This window comes from Ursus maritimus, unplaced genomic scaffold (genome assembly GCF_017311325.1).
Source record: "Ursus maritimus isolate PB19 unplaced genomic scaffold, ASM1731132v1 scaffold_25, whole genome shotgun sequence".
Classification (NCBI taxonomy): Eukaryota; Metazoa; Chordata; class Mammalia; order Carnivora; family Ursidae; genus Ursus; species Ursus maritimus.
In genome coordinates, this window is record NW_024425008.1 from 19884875 (window position 1) to 19903682 (window position 18808).

At 37.5% G+C, this 18808-nt stretch overlaps 1 protein-coding gene across 1 annotated transcript in view; it reads left to right on the forward strand.

Annotated features, from left to right (window-relative positions):
- The window catches only part of SEL1L (SEL1L adaptor subunit of ERAD E3 ubiquitin ligase), a 52644-nt gene that overhangs the window by 23264 nt on the left and 10572 nt on the right, over nt 1-18808 (forward strand). Inside the window, exons 5-18 of the mRNA XM_008699035.2 lie at nt 304-409; nt 1372-1534; nt 3975-4028; nt 4119-4178; nt 5733-5814; nt 6195-6349; nt 9487-9543; nt 11990-12058; nt 13636-13713; nt 14803-14865; nt 16093-16180; nt 16506-16654; nt 17410-17575; nt 18159-18233. Coding sequence (XP_008697257.1) covers nt 304-409; nt 1372-1534; nt 3975-4028; nt 4119-4178; nt 5733-5814; nt 6195-6349; nt 9487-9543; nt 11990-12058; nt 13636-13713; nt 14803-14865; nt 16093-16180; nt 16506-16654; nt 17410-17575; nt 18159-18233 — 1365 coding nt within the window. The remainder of the gene's footprint in view (nt 1-303; nt 410-1371; nt 1535-3974; nt 4029-4118; nt 4179-5732; nt 5815-6194; nt 6350-9486; nt 9544-11989; nt 12059-13635; nt 13714-14802; nt 14866-16092; nt 16181-16505; nt 16655-17409; nt 17576-18158; nt 18234-18808) is intronic.

An 18808-nucleotide genomic window follows, 5' to 3' on the forward strand; every position in this document is an offset into this window, starting at 1 on the left:
ATTTTAGTTGACTTATATAAAAACTTTTAGAATTACTAGCAGAAAAGCACTTAACAAAAACAGGTTGATACAGCTTTCTTTACAAGGAAGTGATTTTAATGAGTTTTATTTTTTTAAAAAAAGTCTTAACTTCAGTCAGATAAAGGCCACACATAAAAACATGTGTCCTTAAAATCAGATTGGGAAATAGTGAAAGATCACTGTATTGGTAACTACCCAGAAGAAAGAATATATACTGATGTTTGATAAATAATTGGTTTAAAATTAAAATTGATTTAAAAGCATCTTACATTTTGTTTTTAGCTGAAGAGGAGGCAGCTAAACGGCGGCAAATGCAGGAAGCGGAAATGATGTACCAGACAGGGATGAAAATCCTCAACGGAAGCAACAAGAAAAGCCAGAAAAGAGAGTAGGTAGCACTGCCCAGTCCATTCTTCCCCTGACATAGGCTGTTACTGAGATAAAAAGCTTTAAGTACTTGATTTTTAGGTGCACTGCCAAAGACAGAGGATTTCTTAGGCTGTATTATAAGGAAACCTGATATGACCAATGGACAGTTAGGGGCATTACTTTTATCAGATTTCAGCTCTTTGGGCTAAAAAGATTATAAATACTCATCACAAGAATGAACAATAAGCAAAATGGGAATAATTAAAATTATAATAGTTTCTGAGAGCCAAGAAAATATGTATACTCTTCAGAATTGAGAATGACATAAGACAAAAGAATTGTTGTCAAGTGTTTTTTTTTGTCTTTTTGTTTTTGCTTTGTAATTATCTTGCAGACAAACACTAGAATTTAGGAATTTGGAGAGAACGTAAAATAAGTTGACTGTCTTTTAACATTCTATGTCCCTTAATTTCAGCTGACTTTTGTTATAGTCTGTGCGAAGATTTTAAAAGAAAATTGCAGTGGTTATCGTTGGATTATTTATTGGATACTACATTATTATAATTCTCTCTCATTCTTAGACTATTCTAAAATATTGGAATAACAGAACTGGTACCTTACGTAAAAACAAAAGTAGCCCAGAATGTTTTCTATATGTATATAAGTAAATAATTTAATGGAAATCAAATATCAGAGGGATTCTATAGAATAAAGAAATTATTTATTCTGCATTTTAGTAGATTTTGTAAAATTATTCTGCATTTTAGTAGATTTTGTAAAAATAAAAAAAAAATTAAGTTTTTTTTTTTTTTTTTTTTAGTTAATCTCTACACCCAAACTGGGGTTTACACTCATGACCCCGCGATCAAGAGTCACATACTCTTCCAATTGAGCCAGCCAGGCACCCCAGATTCTGTAAAAATTTTAATGGGAGTTCCAAAATATTGCTAATTTGTTTTTTTTAATTGCTTATGTTTAAAGAGCATATCGGTATCTTCAAAAGGCAGCAGGCATGAATCATACCAAGGCCCTGGAGAGAGTGTCATATGCTCTTTTGTTTGGTGATTACCTGACACAGAATATCCAGGCAGCTAAAGAGATGTTTGAGAAACTGACGGAGGAAGGCTCTCCTAAGGGACAAACTGTAAGTGTACTTTCACTGCAGAAGCTCTTGGCACATAGCACTTGTTTATTTTCACAGCAGTTTACTCTTTATGCTCTGCCTTCCCTTAACAAGTAAGGCTGGAAGGTAAAATGGCTTTAAATACTAATCCTGTGGCAGATCATTTTACCAATCTTCTTCCTCAGGGTGGTCACCTAAGGCATTTTTGCAGCTTCATCTTAACACAGTTATATTTGTAGTATCCCAAATTCAATCTGTAAAGAATGAAACATAAAGGTAATCATTTTTTTTATCTGAAATCACTCCCCATTGCCTTTTTTCCAAAGTTCAGATGCTCCAGCTTTTGGTAATCTTGGTGTTTTTTTAAAAGATATATTTTATTACAGAAGCATACATGATCATTATAAGAAACTAGAAATACAAACTGAAAAAAAAAAAAAACTAAGAAAGAAAACATCATATCTTTACCACCCAGACCTGAACATTGGTAACATGTTAATGCATGCACTCCCTTCTTGACCTTTCTCTTTGTGTATTTATACATGTGAACTTCTTATTAAAATGGATGTCACTGTCTACTGTTCCCTTCCTTGCTCTTTCAATAAATAGCCCTCATCATTCAAGTCCAGTAAATGTAATACCCATACAGTCTTCATAGGGCGTTGAACCAGAACATTTCCTTTATCCCTGTTTTGTCCAAAGCAGTATCCAGTCCAGGACGACACATTCTGTTCTGTCATTAATGCTAGCAGAGTCCTTGCCTTTCTTGCCTGTGTTAAAGATAGGGCCAGTTGTTCTGCAGAATGTCCTTCTTCAGTTTGTCTTTTCGCTTCTTCCTTTTGTCCTTTATTCTGGTCTTCATCATCTATATTTCCAGTAGAGGATGTCACAGCTAAAGGCTGATGAACTCAAGTCTAGTATTTTTGGCCAAGACAGCCTTATAGAGGGATGCTCTGCGTTCTATATTGAATCACACCATTTGATAAATAATCTCTGCTTGATTTCTCATCAGTAATAGTAAGATTGAAACCTGGATTTAGGAGGCCACCACATTTATTTTAAATGCTCTCAGTAATTCAGGTTTATTGGAGGTGTGGGATTTGCTTAAATATAAAATTTCTAGTCACGGTTAGGGGAAGTCTGTTTTCAGACTATGTAAACAGTAACGGGATTTGTGACCAATGTTTTCTATAGGACTGAGTACCTACAGTCTGCAACTCTTAGACAGTTTTAGTTTAATTTATAAACAGGTGATATCTTAATTGCTCCCCCTTTGTTTTCAAAGCTTTTTTCCCCTTCTTTGTGTAAGTCAGTTTATATACATTCACACATATATTCTTTATTCTACAGACACGTTTGGCTCTGAAGAATGGTTATCTAAGGCATCTTTCCCCTCTAATAATAGCACCCCACAATGCCACAGTGCTTAATACTGAATACTGCAAAGCACTCTCTCCATGGTAATTAATTCTAGCTAATGTAACAGACACAGCCCCAGAATCACAGTGGCTCCACTTTACAAAGAGTTATTCCTTATTCTCGCCAGGGTCGATGCAGTTCCCCTGCCTGTGTCACTCTCTTCCTGATGCTGACTCAGTCATGGGCCGCTTCTGTCATGTAGCTGCAGCATCTCAAACATGGGCCTTTCGAGCCATCATGATGGGAGAAGGGAGAGCTGGAGGGTTTTCTGAAAAGTTTTTAATGGCCAGGCCTAAAAATGGCTTGCATCTCTCTTTGCCACATCCTAGACACATGGCCCTACCCAAGAACGGGAGGGTGGGGTTGGTAATGTAGTAAGAGCTCATGGATTTTGATGAACGCTGGCATGTGATACACCTACCTTTCTGACTTCAGCTTTTACTTTTATGTCATCAGGGATGGTCCTCAGTGGGCAAAGGTTGAACTTTATCAATGTGTTGTTTGGTTGGTTGGAGTTTTTTGTTTTGGGGGTTTTTGTAATGAAAAATGGTGTGTGCTTCAGCATTGTAAAGTGACCTTTCTCTCTTAACCCTTCAACGTGACCCTTGCCGCCCCTTTTTACTGCTAGACTGTTTATCTTGGTAGCCTCTTACTATTTTCATTGTCTGTTCTCCTTTGATAGGTAATGTGTTGATGTAATGATAAAGGGGTTGTTTGGTTCTCTTGATAGCTGTTGATCAAGATAAAGGAAAAGCCATGTTCAAGTGTGTTCAGCTTTGGTTTTCTAGCTAATATTTTTATTAAGCTGTCTTTAATCTTCAAGCCAAACTTTTTGATTTGTTCAGTTGTATTTCATTGTGTAATTTGTAAAAACTTTAATGCATTTTGGAGGCTCTTCAATTAATTCCACAGTTGTACATACTTGGACTGTTCAAGTCTACCAGGATCTAAAGATTCTTGCATCTTTTCATCGTTCATAAAACTGTGTCTGTGGATAAACTTCCACTAGGGAAGAATTCTTACTTTTGTCATTTTATTTCAGGCTCTTGGCTTTCTCTATGCCTCTGGACTTGGTGTTAATTCAAGTCAGGCAAAGGTAATATTATTAAAACTTTTTTGTATACTGCCATTTGAATTGGGTCAGTGTATGCCTGTGTTCAGTTAAGCATATTTTGTTCCTTCCCAGGCCCTCGTATATTATACTTTTGGAGCTCTTGGGGGCAACCTAATAGCGCACATGGTTTTGGTAAGTACGACTTTAGTAACATGGAGGAGCGGAATTTTTGGTTCATGAGGGGCTACAGCTTTTCCAGCTTTCATGAATGAGATGTATTCATTAAGATCAAATATTCAGTTGAACATTCTTCAAATTCTTGTTAATGGGTACAACACTTCCATCTACATGTGGATGAAAATTTGTACAGTCCACAATTTTTCTTTAAAATGATGACTCTGGCTGATTGGCCTTGTGGTAAATGGCTCTTTTTTATTTTCTATAAGTTGGAAATGTTTGTCACAATCATTTCTTCAGTTGAGTTATCACAGTTTTACATTTTAATTGATTTTACATCGAAAATTGACTTATGATTTACATTTAAATTTACACAAGTAAGGAGATCGTTACAGTATAGGAATCACCTCGAAAGGCACTTACCCCATACTGGTGTTGGAAGGAGCAGTTAAAGGAGATACTTCTGAGGAAAGAAGTAACTAAAGTAATTCTTGAGGGATAAAAAGCAGTGAGTGAATAGAAGTGGAAGGGCATTCATATAGCAGGAGCAATATATGCAGAGGGGCAGTGATGAGGGAATGTGGTACTTGCAAGAAAACATCAGCTCTTTAGTGTGGCTGGAGAGTAGAATGTCAGGAAATTCATCAGGAATCACATAAATGGGCTATATGTCATGCCAAGGAGCTTGGACCCTATCTGTGACAGACGTAAACATAGTTTAAGCCAGTGAAAAACAAGGATGTTGCTCCAACTTTCTGAAGTTCCTCACTAATTTCGAAGTTTTTTTTCCGCATTGGCTTTTTTCATCTGTGGTAATATTTATTCCTCAAACAGTAATTGAAAAGTTCCTTTTAGATGAATTTTCTAGAAATTTAAAGCATATTTTTATATGGCCAAAGTATGTTAAATATTTCTGACCTATATCTTTTTTTAATTTACCAGTCTTCTTAAATAGTGACTACAGAATAAGAACATTAAATATGATACACGTTATTACACGGTAGTGTCCTAAGGATTGTTTAAATCTGTAAAGTTATTTGAATCTGTGCTGAATGACTCAAGAGAGCTCTACTTTTTTTTTCTGTTCTTTATAGTTAGCTATCTTCCTTCTCACTCTGAAATCAGTTTTTGCTCGTGTTACTGTGCCTGCTCCTAGTAGTCTCTCATCTTCCCTATTTTGTTAATTTGTTGCTTCTTTGCTGGTTTGGTATATCAACCCACTTTTATTAAAATCAGGTTTAACATAAGATTAGAATGTGTTCTAAGCAAGAATCTAAGTAATTTTCTCTTACACGTGAGATGCGCACACTTCATCCGTAAAGTTCACAGCATCTATTTTGATTTCTGTGGGAACTTCATTATTTCCTAGTTCTTAGCTACAGTCTGGTTTTTGCAGTTGCTGAATAAATTACCTCAGAACCTAAAAGTCAGGATAAACGAGGTGGTAATGTACTGGGATCAAGGGACTGCAGAATTACATTCTGAGCGTGGGTGGCTTTATTCATTTCCGACAAGAATGCCAGTGGAGCGTGTGAACCTGCAGTCTTCTCACTAGAGCTTGTCTCACAGGGTTATCGGTACTGGGCTGGCATCGGAGTCCTCCAGAGTTGTGAATCAGCACTGACTCATTATCGTCTTGTTGCCAATCATGGTATCTATTTTTTTTTTTTTTTTTGCCTTTCACCCTATCAAAAGAAACAAAAAACAATGGAATTAACTTCAAATACATCTATTTTTGTTGTACTACTTGAAATAATCATGATCAAGTCTCTTAAGTGGAATGATCTTTACGCTAGTTGACTAAGATCTCCTTTGTGTGTGTGTGCGTGTGCACGTGTACGTGTGCACTTTGGATTCCACTTACTAAATATTTTGTGGAAAACCCTGGGCTTGCATAGATTACTATTTTGTAATCTATAGATTACTGTTAGTATAATGTCTGTCAATGTTTGGCAGCTGAAATTCCACTTCCTTCTGTGGAACAATCCTTCTGACCTTCCTCCTTGTTATTACTTCGTCCCCCTGTTTCAGTTGCTAGTGATATCTCGCTCACAGGAGGCTCAGTAGTACAGAGAATACGGCTGCCTGACGAGGTGGAAAATCCAGGAATGAATAGTGGAATGCTGGAAGAAGATTTGATTCAATACTATCAGTTCCTAGCAGAAAAAGGTGATGTACAAGCACAGGTATGTGTTTAAATATCTCATGGCGTATGTCTCTGCACTATATATTACAGTCATGGAGCAAGCACTTACATCTGTAAGAAACATTTCCATTGCTCTGAGCCATTATTAACTACATATTAGAATCACCTGAGTAGCATTATTTTTAAAAGTACCAAGAGTCTCATACTGTCAAGACATTTCCATTTGGATTCATCTAGGATGTTGCCTAGTCATTGATAGTTCATAGAAGCTGGCCAGGCGATTGCACCATGGTTGGAAACCACTGCTTGAACAGAGCAGTGTTTATTGATGATGAAGGCTCTTATTGGAGTCAACAAGGATGAAAACTGCCACTTTCTCTCAACAAAAAGTCTCTGGAACATTTGGAATTTCAGATGCCCTTCAGGGCCATTTACTGTTCATGTTTCCTTTGCTCATCTTAGACCATAATTTCCTCAAGGTCAAGGACAGAGTAGCTTTGTTCAATGTAAATTGTATGGTATATCCATCAAAGTACTGTGTATAATTTGTTATTTCGTGGGTTGATAATCCTGGAATAAAAGGACTTCAACATCTGCCTTTTTTCTATGCAGTTTATAGGTCTTTTAGACATCTAGAGAGATGAGTATTACATACGTTTTGAGAACAATTGATTTTAAGATTTAACAGAAGGGAATCTTACGTTTAAAAAAAAAACTGTAGTGGAAGATCCAAATCTTAGCTCATGGAAATTATAATAAAGTTATCTTGTCTAATTAAACATCTTTGTTTTATATCAGAGGTCAGTTAAAATTCAATACCATCTAAATGCCCCAAAATAGGGAATTACTTAGCTTAACTATGGCACTTCCATGTAGTGGAATTTCACGCAACCATTAAAAATGACGTAGAATACTACTCACTGTGGAAAGCTGACTTCAGTGTATTCAGTGGAAAACTCAAGCTAGAACAATCCATGTGTGGTATAGTATATCATATTGTTCTTTTTACTACTCGAATTACAACTTTAATACAGAAAAGTACATAAATCTGAAGCATACAGCCCCCTGGTTAATCCCCAGTTGAGCCCACTGTGAATCACAGCTAGCCTCCCAGAAGCCGCCCTCCTCCTCGTGGGTTGCCCACTGAGTTGGTTTCTTACAGCTACGGATCGGTTTAGTCTGGTTTTGAATTTTATGTTAAAGAAAATTCATATAGCATTTTTTGGTATTGGCTTCTTTTGCTCAGCATTATGTTTATGAAATCAGTCCATGTGTTTTCATGTAGCTGAAATTCATTTATTTACAGTGCCCTATAGTATTTCAGTGTATAAAAATCCCACAACTTACTTGCCCATTTTACTCTTCCCAGATTTGGGTGCTTGCAGATAATGCTCTGTGCATGGTCTCTTGCATGTCTTGTGCATCAGTACTGTCTTAAATTCGTATAACTTTATAAATCTTGGTATGTGGTAGAACGCGTTTTCCTGCTGTCATAGTTTCATGATATTTAGCACTAATTTTCATTGTGATTTCTTCTGACCCATGTGTAATTTTAGAAGTGAATTGCTTAGTTTTCATATAAATGGGGGTTTTATTATTTACCCTTTCTGTTATTTCTAGTTTAATCCACTACAGTCAGAATATGCTCTGTATGGGGCACTTGGGTGACACAGTCGGTTAATAAGCATCTGACTCTTGTTTTTGGCTCAGGTTGTGAGATCAAGCACCGTGTCGGGCACGGCGCTCTTTGCAGAGTCTGCTTGAGATTCTCTCTACTTGGGGCAGCTGGGTGGCTTAGTCGGTTAAGGGTCTGCCTTCAGCTTAGGGCATGATCCCGGGATCCTACGATCGAGCCCCCCTGTCAGGCTCCCTGTTCAGTGGGGAGCCTGCATCTAAATAAAAAAATAAGGAAACTCTGCTATGTATGATTTCATTTGTCTGAGATTTCCTGAGACTTGCTGTATACTTCATTGTTTGGGCAAATATTGTGCGCTAAAGAGAATATGAATTTTACAGTCTCCGGGTCTAGCATTCTTTATGTGTCCTTTGAGTTATGTTTCTTAATCCTGTTGTTCAAATTTGGTGAATCCTTACTGAATTTGTCTGCTTTTTCTGTCCAGTGTTGAGACAGTATTGTTTAAATTGCCCACTTTGGTGTGGATTTGTCTCTGTCTTGTATTTCTGTCAATTTTGATTAATGTATTTTAGGCCATGTCGAGTGCATATAGACTTAATATTGTTATCTTTCTGTTAAACTAGCTTATATATCATGAAGTGTCCTCTCTTATCTTCAGAAATGTTTTTTGCTTTAAATCGTACTTTGTCTGATACTAGCTAGCTATGCCACTTTCTTTTGGTTAGTATTTACATGTAGTATCTTTTCAGTCTTTTGTATTCAACCTCTTATGTTTAAGGTCTGTCTCTTGGAGCATCATCGGACTACTTTTATTTTTTTTTATTCACTCTGACAGTCTTTTAATTGAAAGTAACGAATGATATATTTGTGTTTACATTTTCTGTGTTGCTTGCTTTCTTTCATTTTGCTTTTCCATGCTCCTTTATGTCTCTTTTCTTATATTCTCTTGGTTTGTGTTTTTACTATTGTATGTCCTCCCCTCTACTAAGGTGATAGTTGAACTTTGTTTTACTACTCTTTTACCAAAGTCTAGTATGAATGAGCACTTTTACCATTTCTTGGACAATGTAAACTTTAGAGTACTCTGTATGTGTTTTAATTCTATGCTTTTGAATCCTGCAAGATATTATTCTTGTACAGTCCATATAATTTAGATATACTCATAAGTTTAACTTTCCATTGGTCTTTATTTCTTACTGCATCTTCAGGCTTCCCAGGATAATTTTCCTTCCTCCTAAAAAACATGCTTTAGTATTTCCTTCAGAGTGGGTTCATTGGTGACAAATTCAGTTTTAGTTTGCCTGAAGTTGCCTTTATTTCATCTTTATTTCAGAAAGACACCTTGTAATTAAAAGCAGGAATTTCAGTTTTTAAAAAATGTAGGTTAATGTAGAGTAATATCTTCAGGAGTTAAGACTAAGTCTTCACTTTTTTGAATTCTGAAGAGAAAACTTTTTACTACCAAATGATTTCCTGTTGGTCTAATTTAATGGCACACCAGATGCTACCATTTACTTTTGCTCATTTTTGTGAATTTTCAGGTTGGTCTGGGACAACTGCATCTGCACGGAGGGCGTGGAGTAGAACAAAATCATCAGGTAACTTTCTTGTTCCCAGGGCTTTATACTTCATGTGGTAGAAAGAAACAGTGCTCTAGATGTATTTCTTATCAATGACAATATCAAGTTTATGTTACTTAGACAATCATCACAAATGATCTTTCAGGATCCAACTGACCCCTGAGAAAACTGAAGACTAAAAATGTAATTATACCTCATAGTGGTGGGAAGGGTTTTTTTAATTCTGAGACCTAGTTCTCAATATTGCCAAAAATACATACACAGTATCTTGGTTTCCTATAGGTATGTGGTAGAAGTATGTCTTAAAACTCCTATTAGAAAATATATCAGGGGTACCTGGATGGCTCATTTGGTTAAGTGTCTGCCTTAGGCTCAGGTCATGATCCCAAGGTCCTGGGATGGAGCCCCGCATTGGGATTCCTGCCCTGTGGGGAGCCTGCTTCTCTCTCTGCCTCTCTCTCTCTCTCTCTGTGTCTCATGAATAAATAAAATCTTTGGGGGAAAAAAAATATTTCATAGAACTGAGGAAAAGTCATTGTTGAGTTTGTGAGAAATTAGGAGTATATAACTGTAGCAGTCAGATCTGTATCCAGCTTTTGTGCGCCTTATGCCCTAAGTCTCACTCATCTCTTCCCTTGTATCCATCAGTACACCTGCCACTTGTGTGAGCATCTCCTGCATGCATTTCCTGTGCAGTAGCCTGTTTGTAAACCACACACCTGATCCTGTGGTTCCCTTGCTTAAAACTCTTGAGTGGTCCATGATTGCCAGTCACTTAAAAACCAAATCCTTTGTTTAACATGATTTCCAGGATTTGTACCAGTCTCTGTTTACCTCACCAGCCCCTTGCTTTCTGAGTCACAGGCACCTGGACTTTTTCTCAGGTCTTTGAAAATATGAAGAAACTATCTCAGGATTTCTGGAATGCTAGTCCCTCTGTCTAGAGTGAATATTATCCCCCCTCCTTTCTTTATGTAGCTAATTCCTACTCATCCTCTAGAATTCAACTCTAATACCTCTTCCCCTAAAATGTTTCTCTAGACTCCTAACCCCACTCCAGGAATAGGTCATGTACCACAGTTACAGTTTCTGAAAATCTGTATTTATGGCCCTTACCCATTGTAAATTCACTAATCATGTAATTAAGTTTCTTCCTCTGCTAGAACTTAAGTTGCGAAAGAGCACGGACTTTGCCACTTTATTCCCAGCACCTGAGGGAATTATATGCCTAGCACATAATGAGTTCTTGACAAATGTTTGTTAGACTAATAAAACTATTATTCTGCCATAACAGTTAAATTTTCTAATTAAGGTTATCTCATTTCCATATCCCATCAACTCTAAGTAGTAGATCATAACAAAATACACTTATCACTTAAAACTATACCAAATATCCATGGTTTGTTTGTTTTTAATTCAGATGGCATTTTGACTGCTTTCCTTGTCTTTAGGTCATTAAAATGTATGTCGTTAGGCCAGATGAACTGGCTAATAAAAATGTCAGGTGAGAGAACAATTCCGATGATAAGTTTGCTGCATCCCTTTTATACAAGTTTTGGGATATTCTTGGTGTATGCTGCCTACTTGAGAAACACCTACACAACAATAAATTTTTTCACCAGCTTCTCAGAAGGAATAAAAGGAGTTCCCAGTACATAACTGTATTAATTCGTCAATAGTTTGTGTGCCTGCTATGTGCCTGTTCACTGCTTGCTAGGCATTCAGGATACAATGCTAGACGGAATAGCTTTGGTCTTTCTGTCCTTACAGAGCTTCAAGTTTAATAGAACTAGAACATTAGGTATTTTTTTAAATGATCACACCAAGAAACATGTAATAAATTGTGATTGTTGCTATTAAGAAGAAAGAAAGGGTCCAGTAACAAGTTAACAAGTGGGAGGTGGTAGTTGTCTCTGAGGAGAAATGGATGACATTTAAGTCAAGCCTAGAGGTAAGATCATTCCAGGCCAGAAAGAGTGGTATGTGCGTAGGTCCTGAGGCAGGAAAGACCGGAGTGCAGAGAGCAAGCTCAACAGTACTGAGGTAAGCAGTGTCTGATCATGCCAGTATATCCCCTGCAAAACTTCAAGGGCTGTAAGGACCAGCATGTTAAGTGTTTTGAACTGTTGCTTTTAGACTGAAGACTAAAGGCAGGGAGACCAAGGAGGGAAGTGTTCCAGAAGTTTGGGTGCGAGATAATGAAGCTTAGCCTAGAATTGTGATAGTGGAGGATCATAGGTGGATTCAAAAGGAATTTGGTGATGTAAGTTACAGGATTCAGTGATGGATTGGGCATGAAGAGGGGTGGGTACCTTGAGCAAGCAAGAGATGTCATGCTGTTATTTAAACTGAGATACTGCCATATTGTAAGATTTTTTTAAAGTTCCTGAAATGATTATTTTGGTGAAAAACCAAAGGCAGATTCTAGAAAAACTAATTATTTTAATAAATTCTTTTCTCACAGAGAGCATTCGACTACTTCAATTTAGCAGCTAATGCTGGCAATTCACATGCTATGGCCTTCTTGGGAAAGGTACTGTACATCCTGTGAACATATTACATAATAGCAAGAGGTGTTTGCATAAAAAGCACATGTTGTAGTTACAATCTACAGTTTACCAAAAATAAACTGGAAATAAAATTTCCAATACAAGGATATTGTGTCTTGTGGTAAGGTAAGTATGATTTCGAGGCATTTTCTTAGGTAACGTAAGGGAGACAACATTTCCTCATCAGTATGTTAATTTTCTGTTGAAATTAGCTATCACTGAGCTCCTGTTTTGTGTGTATCATATGCAATAATGAGGAATTTTTCTTTATGCTGTGCAGTTTTTTTTTTTTTTTGCTAAGTCTGTCCTAATTGCCTGTTTTCTTCCGTGCTGAGTAGAGGCAACTAGAGTTTGTTGCAATTAGTCTGCAGGCTTTAATCATCTTCAGTGTGATGGCCATCACCCACCTATCAGTGTGGTTCTTTTCTAAGCAAGGAAACACTAAAGTCTAGAGACCTAACATAGATTCTGTATGACATGGCACAGTTTCAGAACTTCCTTTTTCATCATTTTGAAAACAAATACAGTCTAAATCAGTGGATATTTTCATCCAAAACCAAATCTAAGGTTAGGATGCTCAGGTAAAATAAATGTCACAAAGGTTCTTACAAATAGAAAAGTCTCGTCAGTATTTGCCACATAATCAACAACCAGTGATTTGGGGCCTGAGAACCATCCATGTAAATATCCCAACTATTACAGGATCGAAATTGGTATTCCCCATCTATTTTTTTTAATAATAATTTTTTATTATGTTGTGTTAGTCATCATACAGTATATCCTTACTTTTTGATGTAGTGTTCCATGAGTCATTATTTGTGTATAACACCCAGTGCGCCATGCAATATGTGCCCTCCTTAATACCCATCACCGGCCTATCCCAGTCACTCCCTACCCCCTTCCCCTCCCATCTATTTTTGTCAAGCCTTTAAGAACTTTCCATTCTAGCCCTTTCAGTTCTTGCTCTGAATTCTTAATTAACCCTGTCTCAAAAAAAGATTTCCATTGCTGTTTTCTTAATGTATGATGTGGATGAAAACAGTTTCGATCATTCTGTTCTTCTTTCTCTTGGCCCTTTTATCCTGTTCCGTACCTGGTACTCTAATCATTCAGTACTTGCAACCTTTTGAAATAACCTTTTAGTTATTTCTTTTCCTGAACTTAAGACCTACTCTGTATCTTACCCTGAGGGAAATTGTGGTGGAAGAGAGAGGGAAGTGGCATTGTCATCAACACCCCTTTCTCTCATGTAATCACTGACCCCAAGCAACTCATGAACCATTTGACTCCCTTGGGATAGAGTGAGAGACAAGATTCACCCTGAGTTAAAGGTTTTCTCCTCCTGAGACTGATCTGTGAACTGATTTTAATATATTCATGTTTATAGAAAAGTAATAAATTTGTTATGACAAATAAATCTAAAATATCTAAATATCCTATGGGGAATTTTAAACTGTTCAAAGATTTCATGATACCTAACAAAACCAGAATGACCTGAGATAGAAATACATTATAGGTGAGAGGGGTATAGCTGTTAATAAAATTAGGCTCTGTTTTCCAGATGTATTCAGAGGGAAGTGATATTGTACCACAGAGTAATGAGACAGCTCTTCACTACTTCAAGAAAGCTGCTGACATGGTAAGACCTCATGACTCAGTGTATTGAAATGTGTGCCATATTATTATTTTAATAAATAAGTTTATTATACTGAAGGATTAGTCATAACAAACTCATGTCTCAAATTATTGAAAGTATTTTTGTAAATGTGATTCATGGGAATGGACTGGCTAGAAGGAAAAAAAAACTTCCCAATATAAAGCAATTTATTTGGGGGGGTGCAAATTATTGAATATTAAGCCTCTGTTTCAATTTCATTGAGAAGTTTCCTCATAGGGGAAGTATTGATTTTAGTGATGCAATTGAGAGTTATTATAATTTGCCCTATTTGTATTGCAAATTGAGGTTTAAAACTTACATAACTGGGTACTTTCGATAATCATAAATATAAAATTTAGGCTTTCTTTGGCCCAGAGAAAACTACATATGAATATTTAAGACCCTGTTTGCCTCCAGTGTGTATGCTTATCTCCTTGCCAGCTTCATATTACTTTAGTTCCAAATGTCAGTTGAGTATTTTCCAAGGGAGCGCTGTGACACTTTTTAAGAGATGCCTCTGTCCATCCACGTTTAGGTTGAATTTTAGATTTTTCTCTTTCAGGTCTCAAACCAACGATTATCTTTGTTCTGTGACACTCCAGTAATCTTAAGTGTGTCTTTGCCACCTGATCCCAGTAATGCTGTTTTACATGGTTGTTGACTTTACACTATGGCATCTTCCTTCTTTATTGGGGAGGGAGGTTACCAATGAAAAACTACCCAAAAAGTGACCTACTTTTAATTTTAAGAAGAAGAAATACAGTAGTCATGTTTTCTATCATAAACTCATGGAACAGATGGTCATAAGGTAACTCACCAAAATTCAATTCTAGATAAATGTACTCTTTCCTCTTTTTCAGCAAATTGCTGAAGACCCCCAAATCTCTGAAAGTCGGTATTAACATTTAGCCTGCTGGGAAGGAGAATTTTGAATTGAAAAATGCAAAGACATTTTTTGAATACGCTTGTAAATTATTTCTTTGGTAGTCATTTATTCTTGCCTGTTATTTGTTTGTTCATTTGTTTGTTTGTTTGAATGAATCCTTTCACTCTTTTGTCTCTGGTTTGCAGGGCAACCCAGTTGGACAGAGTGGACTCGGGATGGCTTACCTCTACGGGAGAGGAGTTCAAGTTGTAAGTTTTCGGTCTAACATTCTGACTTAAGCAGTCAGCTGGTGAAGTGGGGAAGTATAACTAGCTTCCAGCCTGGGTGAAATCCTTCCTCTATAACTAGAGCTGAACCTTTTCCCGTTCTCTGAGTACCCAGTACCCTCATACTAACTGCCTTCTTCGGATGGCTCTGTCTCTGGCACTTTCGCTAAAGATGTGAAGCTGTCTCTCATTCTGTCTGTGCTCTACCCTACCTATGCTTCCATCCCTCCAAGACTTCTCCCTCCCTACTTCTTTGCTCAAGCCTAAGAAAATGCTTGTTCCTCCCATTTAGAAGGAGAAAAGCTTTCTGTTCTATTCTTTGCCCTTCTATCTACTACCTCTCTTCTCTCCAGTCCATCAGTACAAAGCCAGGTTTCTTGAAAGAATGAACTCACTCTTTAGCTCTCAGCAGTCAGGCTTCTGCCTCATGTAACTGCTCTATGCAGGTCACCAGTAACCTCCCAAATGTCAACTCCTGTTGACTTTTTGGTTCTACGTCACTTGAACTCTTTCTTTCCTGGAATTCTGCAAGTTCTCTTGGTTTTCCTAGGCCATTACTTCTCATTCTTCTGTACTACTTCCTCATGTTGGATGCCCTGAGATTCTCATTGCTTTCCACTTCTCTGTATGATCTCTCCAAGTAAAATGTATTTAATTTGGGCCTGAAATGAAGAGTTAGGTTTAGGACTCTAATCTGTAGGTGTTCTTATTTTGATTCCTTCTCATCATTTTAGGACACTAAAATTCAGTAGTGATCTTTGTTTTAATTTTTCTCTGTGGATAGGTATGATATTTGAAATCTAATAACCATATAGTGCTTAATAAGCTACATAGAGAGAATAATTTTCCTTATTTAATGTTAGAAAAATTGAGGTTTCAAAAAGATTTGTTAGTTAATAGGAAAGAAATGAGTGTTTCTTAAGTCCTAGTCTTACGTTCCAAGGTTTCTCCAAAGAACCAGAACTAGCATTATGTAGGCTTTGTGAGAGTGAACATACAGATTGTTCACAGTCTTAAATGTATTAATCCGTGACATAGACTACCACCTGTATATTATAAAAATTTAGAAGGTAGTCTTTGTAATGGCTCTTTGAGAATATCTTATTATGTGTTTTGTTAACTCTTTTTAATGAATGACTCTCCTAACTTTTGAGTATGTGAACCTTTGAGTTTTCTCATCATGTGATTATGTGACCTCTTTTCCTACAGAATTATGATCTGGCATTAAAGTATTTCCAGAAAGCTGCTGAACAAGGCTGGGTGGATGGGCAACTGCAGCTTGGCTCTATGTACTATAGTAAGTAACATTGGTGTTAAACACTGTACACACCAAGATCTAAATTACTTATTTTCCACTAGATGCCGCTATGATGTGGAAATGAGAGCTATTGCATTCTGGCTGATTAATATTCTCCCAATTCAATGATTTGTGCATCTTGTTTTTCATTGTAAATCATGTTAATCTATATTAATATACTAATCTGCATTAGTAAGATTCACATCTTTCCTGAGTAAGAATTCTGAATTTCATTTAATTTTACTCATTATTTAAGGCTTCTCTGGTGCTTCAGCTAAATTTTCATTAAGACTATTTCTGACCTTTTGTGTGATTTTCCTTACAGATGGTATTGGAGTCAAGAGGGATTATAAACAGGCCTTGAAGTATTTTAACTTAGCTTCTCAGGGAGGCCATATCTTGGCTTTCTATAACCTAGCACAGATGCACGCCAGCGGCACAGGTGTGATGCGATCGTGTCACACTGCAGTGGAGGTAAGGGCTTTTCTACCGACTTGGACCCAGGAAATTAATTTTCCCAGGAGGAAAGTCTGTCATTTTCATTCTGGTTTTCTTTGCATGATTTTGTCTCAAGTAGAAACAGACTCAGCCTATTAGTTTTGATACACTGGGGGAAGACTCGGGGCCCTTGTGTCACTGTCGTGCTTATTTATCACATGTGTCTCTCCCCCCAGAATCCAAGGTTTTAAGGAGAGGTGGTGGTGTCTGCAGTCTCTCTAGCACCTAGAAAGTACCTGAAACAGCACCAAAAATGAATGTTGTAAAGGGGAATGCTGATGTCTCCCAAAGGGAACTTTTCCTCTTTAGTGCTCTCATAACTGGCACTTCAGAGTGGCATTTGATGAATGCTTGGCACAATTTCCTAACCTCTCGGTGCTTCAGTTTCCTTGGTTGTGAAATGGGGCAGTTAATAGGACTTACCTCATAGAGTGTCCCCCGTGACCTCATGGGAGCTTTGAGGGAAATTCTGTACATACTGTACATAAAACAAGCACTAGAACAGCGCCTGGTGAGGGTAATGGTGTATAGTTGTTTACTATTATTTTTATAAACCTCTTCTAAAGACTAACTGAAAGCTTCAAATAAAATCCCAGACTTCTGTATGTATTTAATAAAGCTGCCAGAGATTCACAAGTAGCTTAACAGTCACTTGTAATCAAGGTGCAAAACTGATTTTCAGGTATATGTTCCTTACTTTGTTATGGGTTTTTTTCCTCTCGTTCTCACAGCTGTTTAAGAATGTATGTGAACGAGGCCGTTGGTCCGAGAGGCTTATGACGGCCTATAACAGCTACAAAGACGGCGACTACAATGCCGCCGTGATCCAGTACCTCCTGCTGGCCGAACAGGGCTACGAAGTGGCGCAGAGCAATGCAGCCTTCATTCTCGACCAGAGTAAGGTTCACTGCCATCCTGCCTTGGCTTTAGAATACAAAGGCTCACATTGGGTAACCTGTTCATGCTTAAAGCAAAAAAGCCACAAAGAAACTTCTTTATTGTTGTAAATAGACGTTAACAACACGCGTGCTTGAGTAATTTCCCTCAGCTCCCTAAGCCAACCAAGTTAGTGTTATATGTTAGAGTTGACAGTAGAAATTGATTTGCCATTTGTCACAAAGTTAACTGCTTCCAGTAAATCCATCTTTCAAAATACAGCAGATATAACAGCATTGTTTTTCCAGTGGTACACAGGTCCCTAGAAGCTGCTCAGTAGTTAGTCTCCTTATTAGTTCTGTGGATACAACATGTTGCAGGAAGTAGTGCGTCCTAGACGGAGGCAGGGATTCCTCTGAACTCAGCATTTTATTCTAATCCTGGTTTAATGTCAGTACAGTGCTTTTTTCATTTAATATTTGCCATATCCCAATTCTTGTTTAAATTATGTTCCACATATCCACCCTGGCTTATAAATGAAGCCTAAAGTCTAGTGCCTGTCTTTCTTAAGTGCCTGATTTGTATTTACTTCGTCTCCCCATAGGGGAAGCAACCATCGTGGGGGAGAACGAGACTTACCCCAGAGCTTTGCTGCACTGGAACAGGGCTGCCTCGCAAGGTGAGTGGCCACTCCAATCTAGGAAACAGTTTCACCCAGGACCTTTCTTCACTGTCTCCGTTTTGTTTTCTTATCTCCCACAAAAAATTAAATAATGTCATTCGTCAACTTAAGATTAAGCAGACAGACCCACTATTGCTTAACTTACTTGCATCGTGATTTATTTATTCTTCAAACAGAAGTTCTAGTCCCCAGGTTTCTAAATTGAATTCTGAGGTCTTTGTACTGGACATTTATATCATGTTCTGGTTTACTCTTTGATTTTTAGTTTGAGGCCAATATGCTGTGTAAAATGAGAATCGAATAGAATATGTAATAAAATACGAGCCTAAAACCCCCAAAGATTTTAACCTTTCCCCCCTTTTTTTGTTTGAATATTTCTTTCTCACACATGCTCCTTTCAGCTTTGCCTGGATCTCCCTTCTTCAGACCCGAACAGTGGTCCAGGTGAACAACTTCCCGGTGTACATGGCATGATAGACTAGAACATGCTCATTTGAAGAGTGTTCTTGTGAAGTAGGGATTTCCACCCACCTTGTTTTATTTCTCCCTGACTATTACAAAGCCTTCCTCGG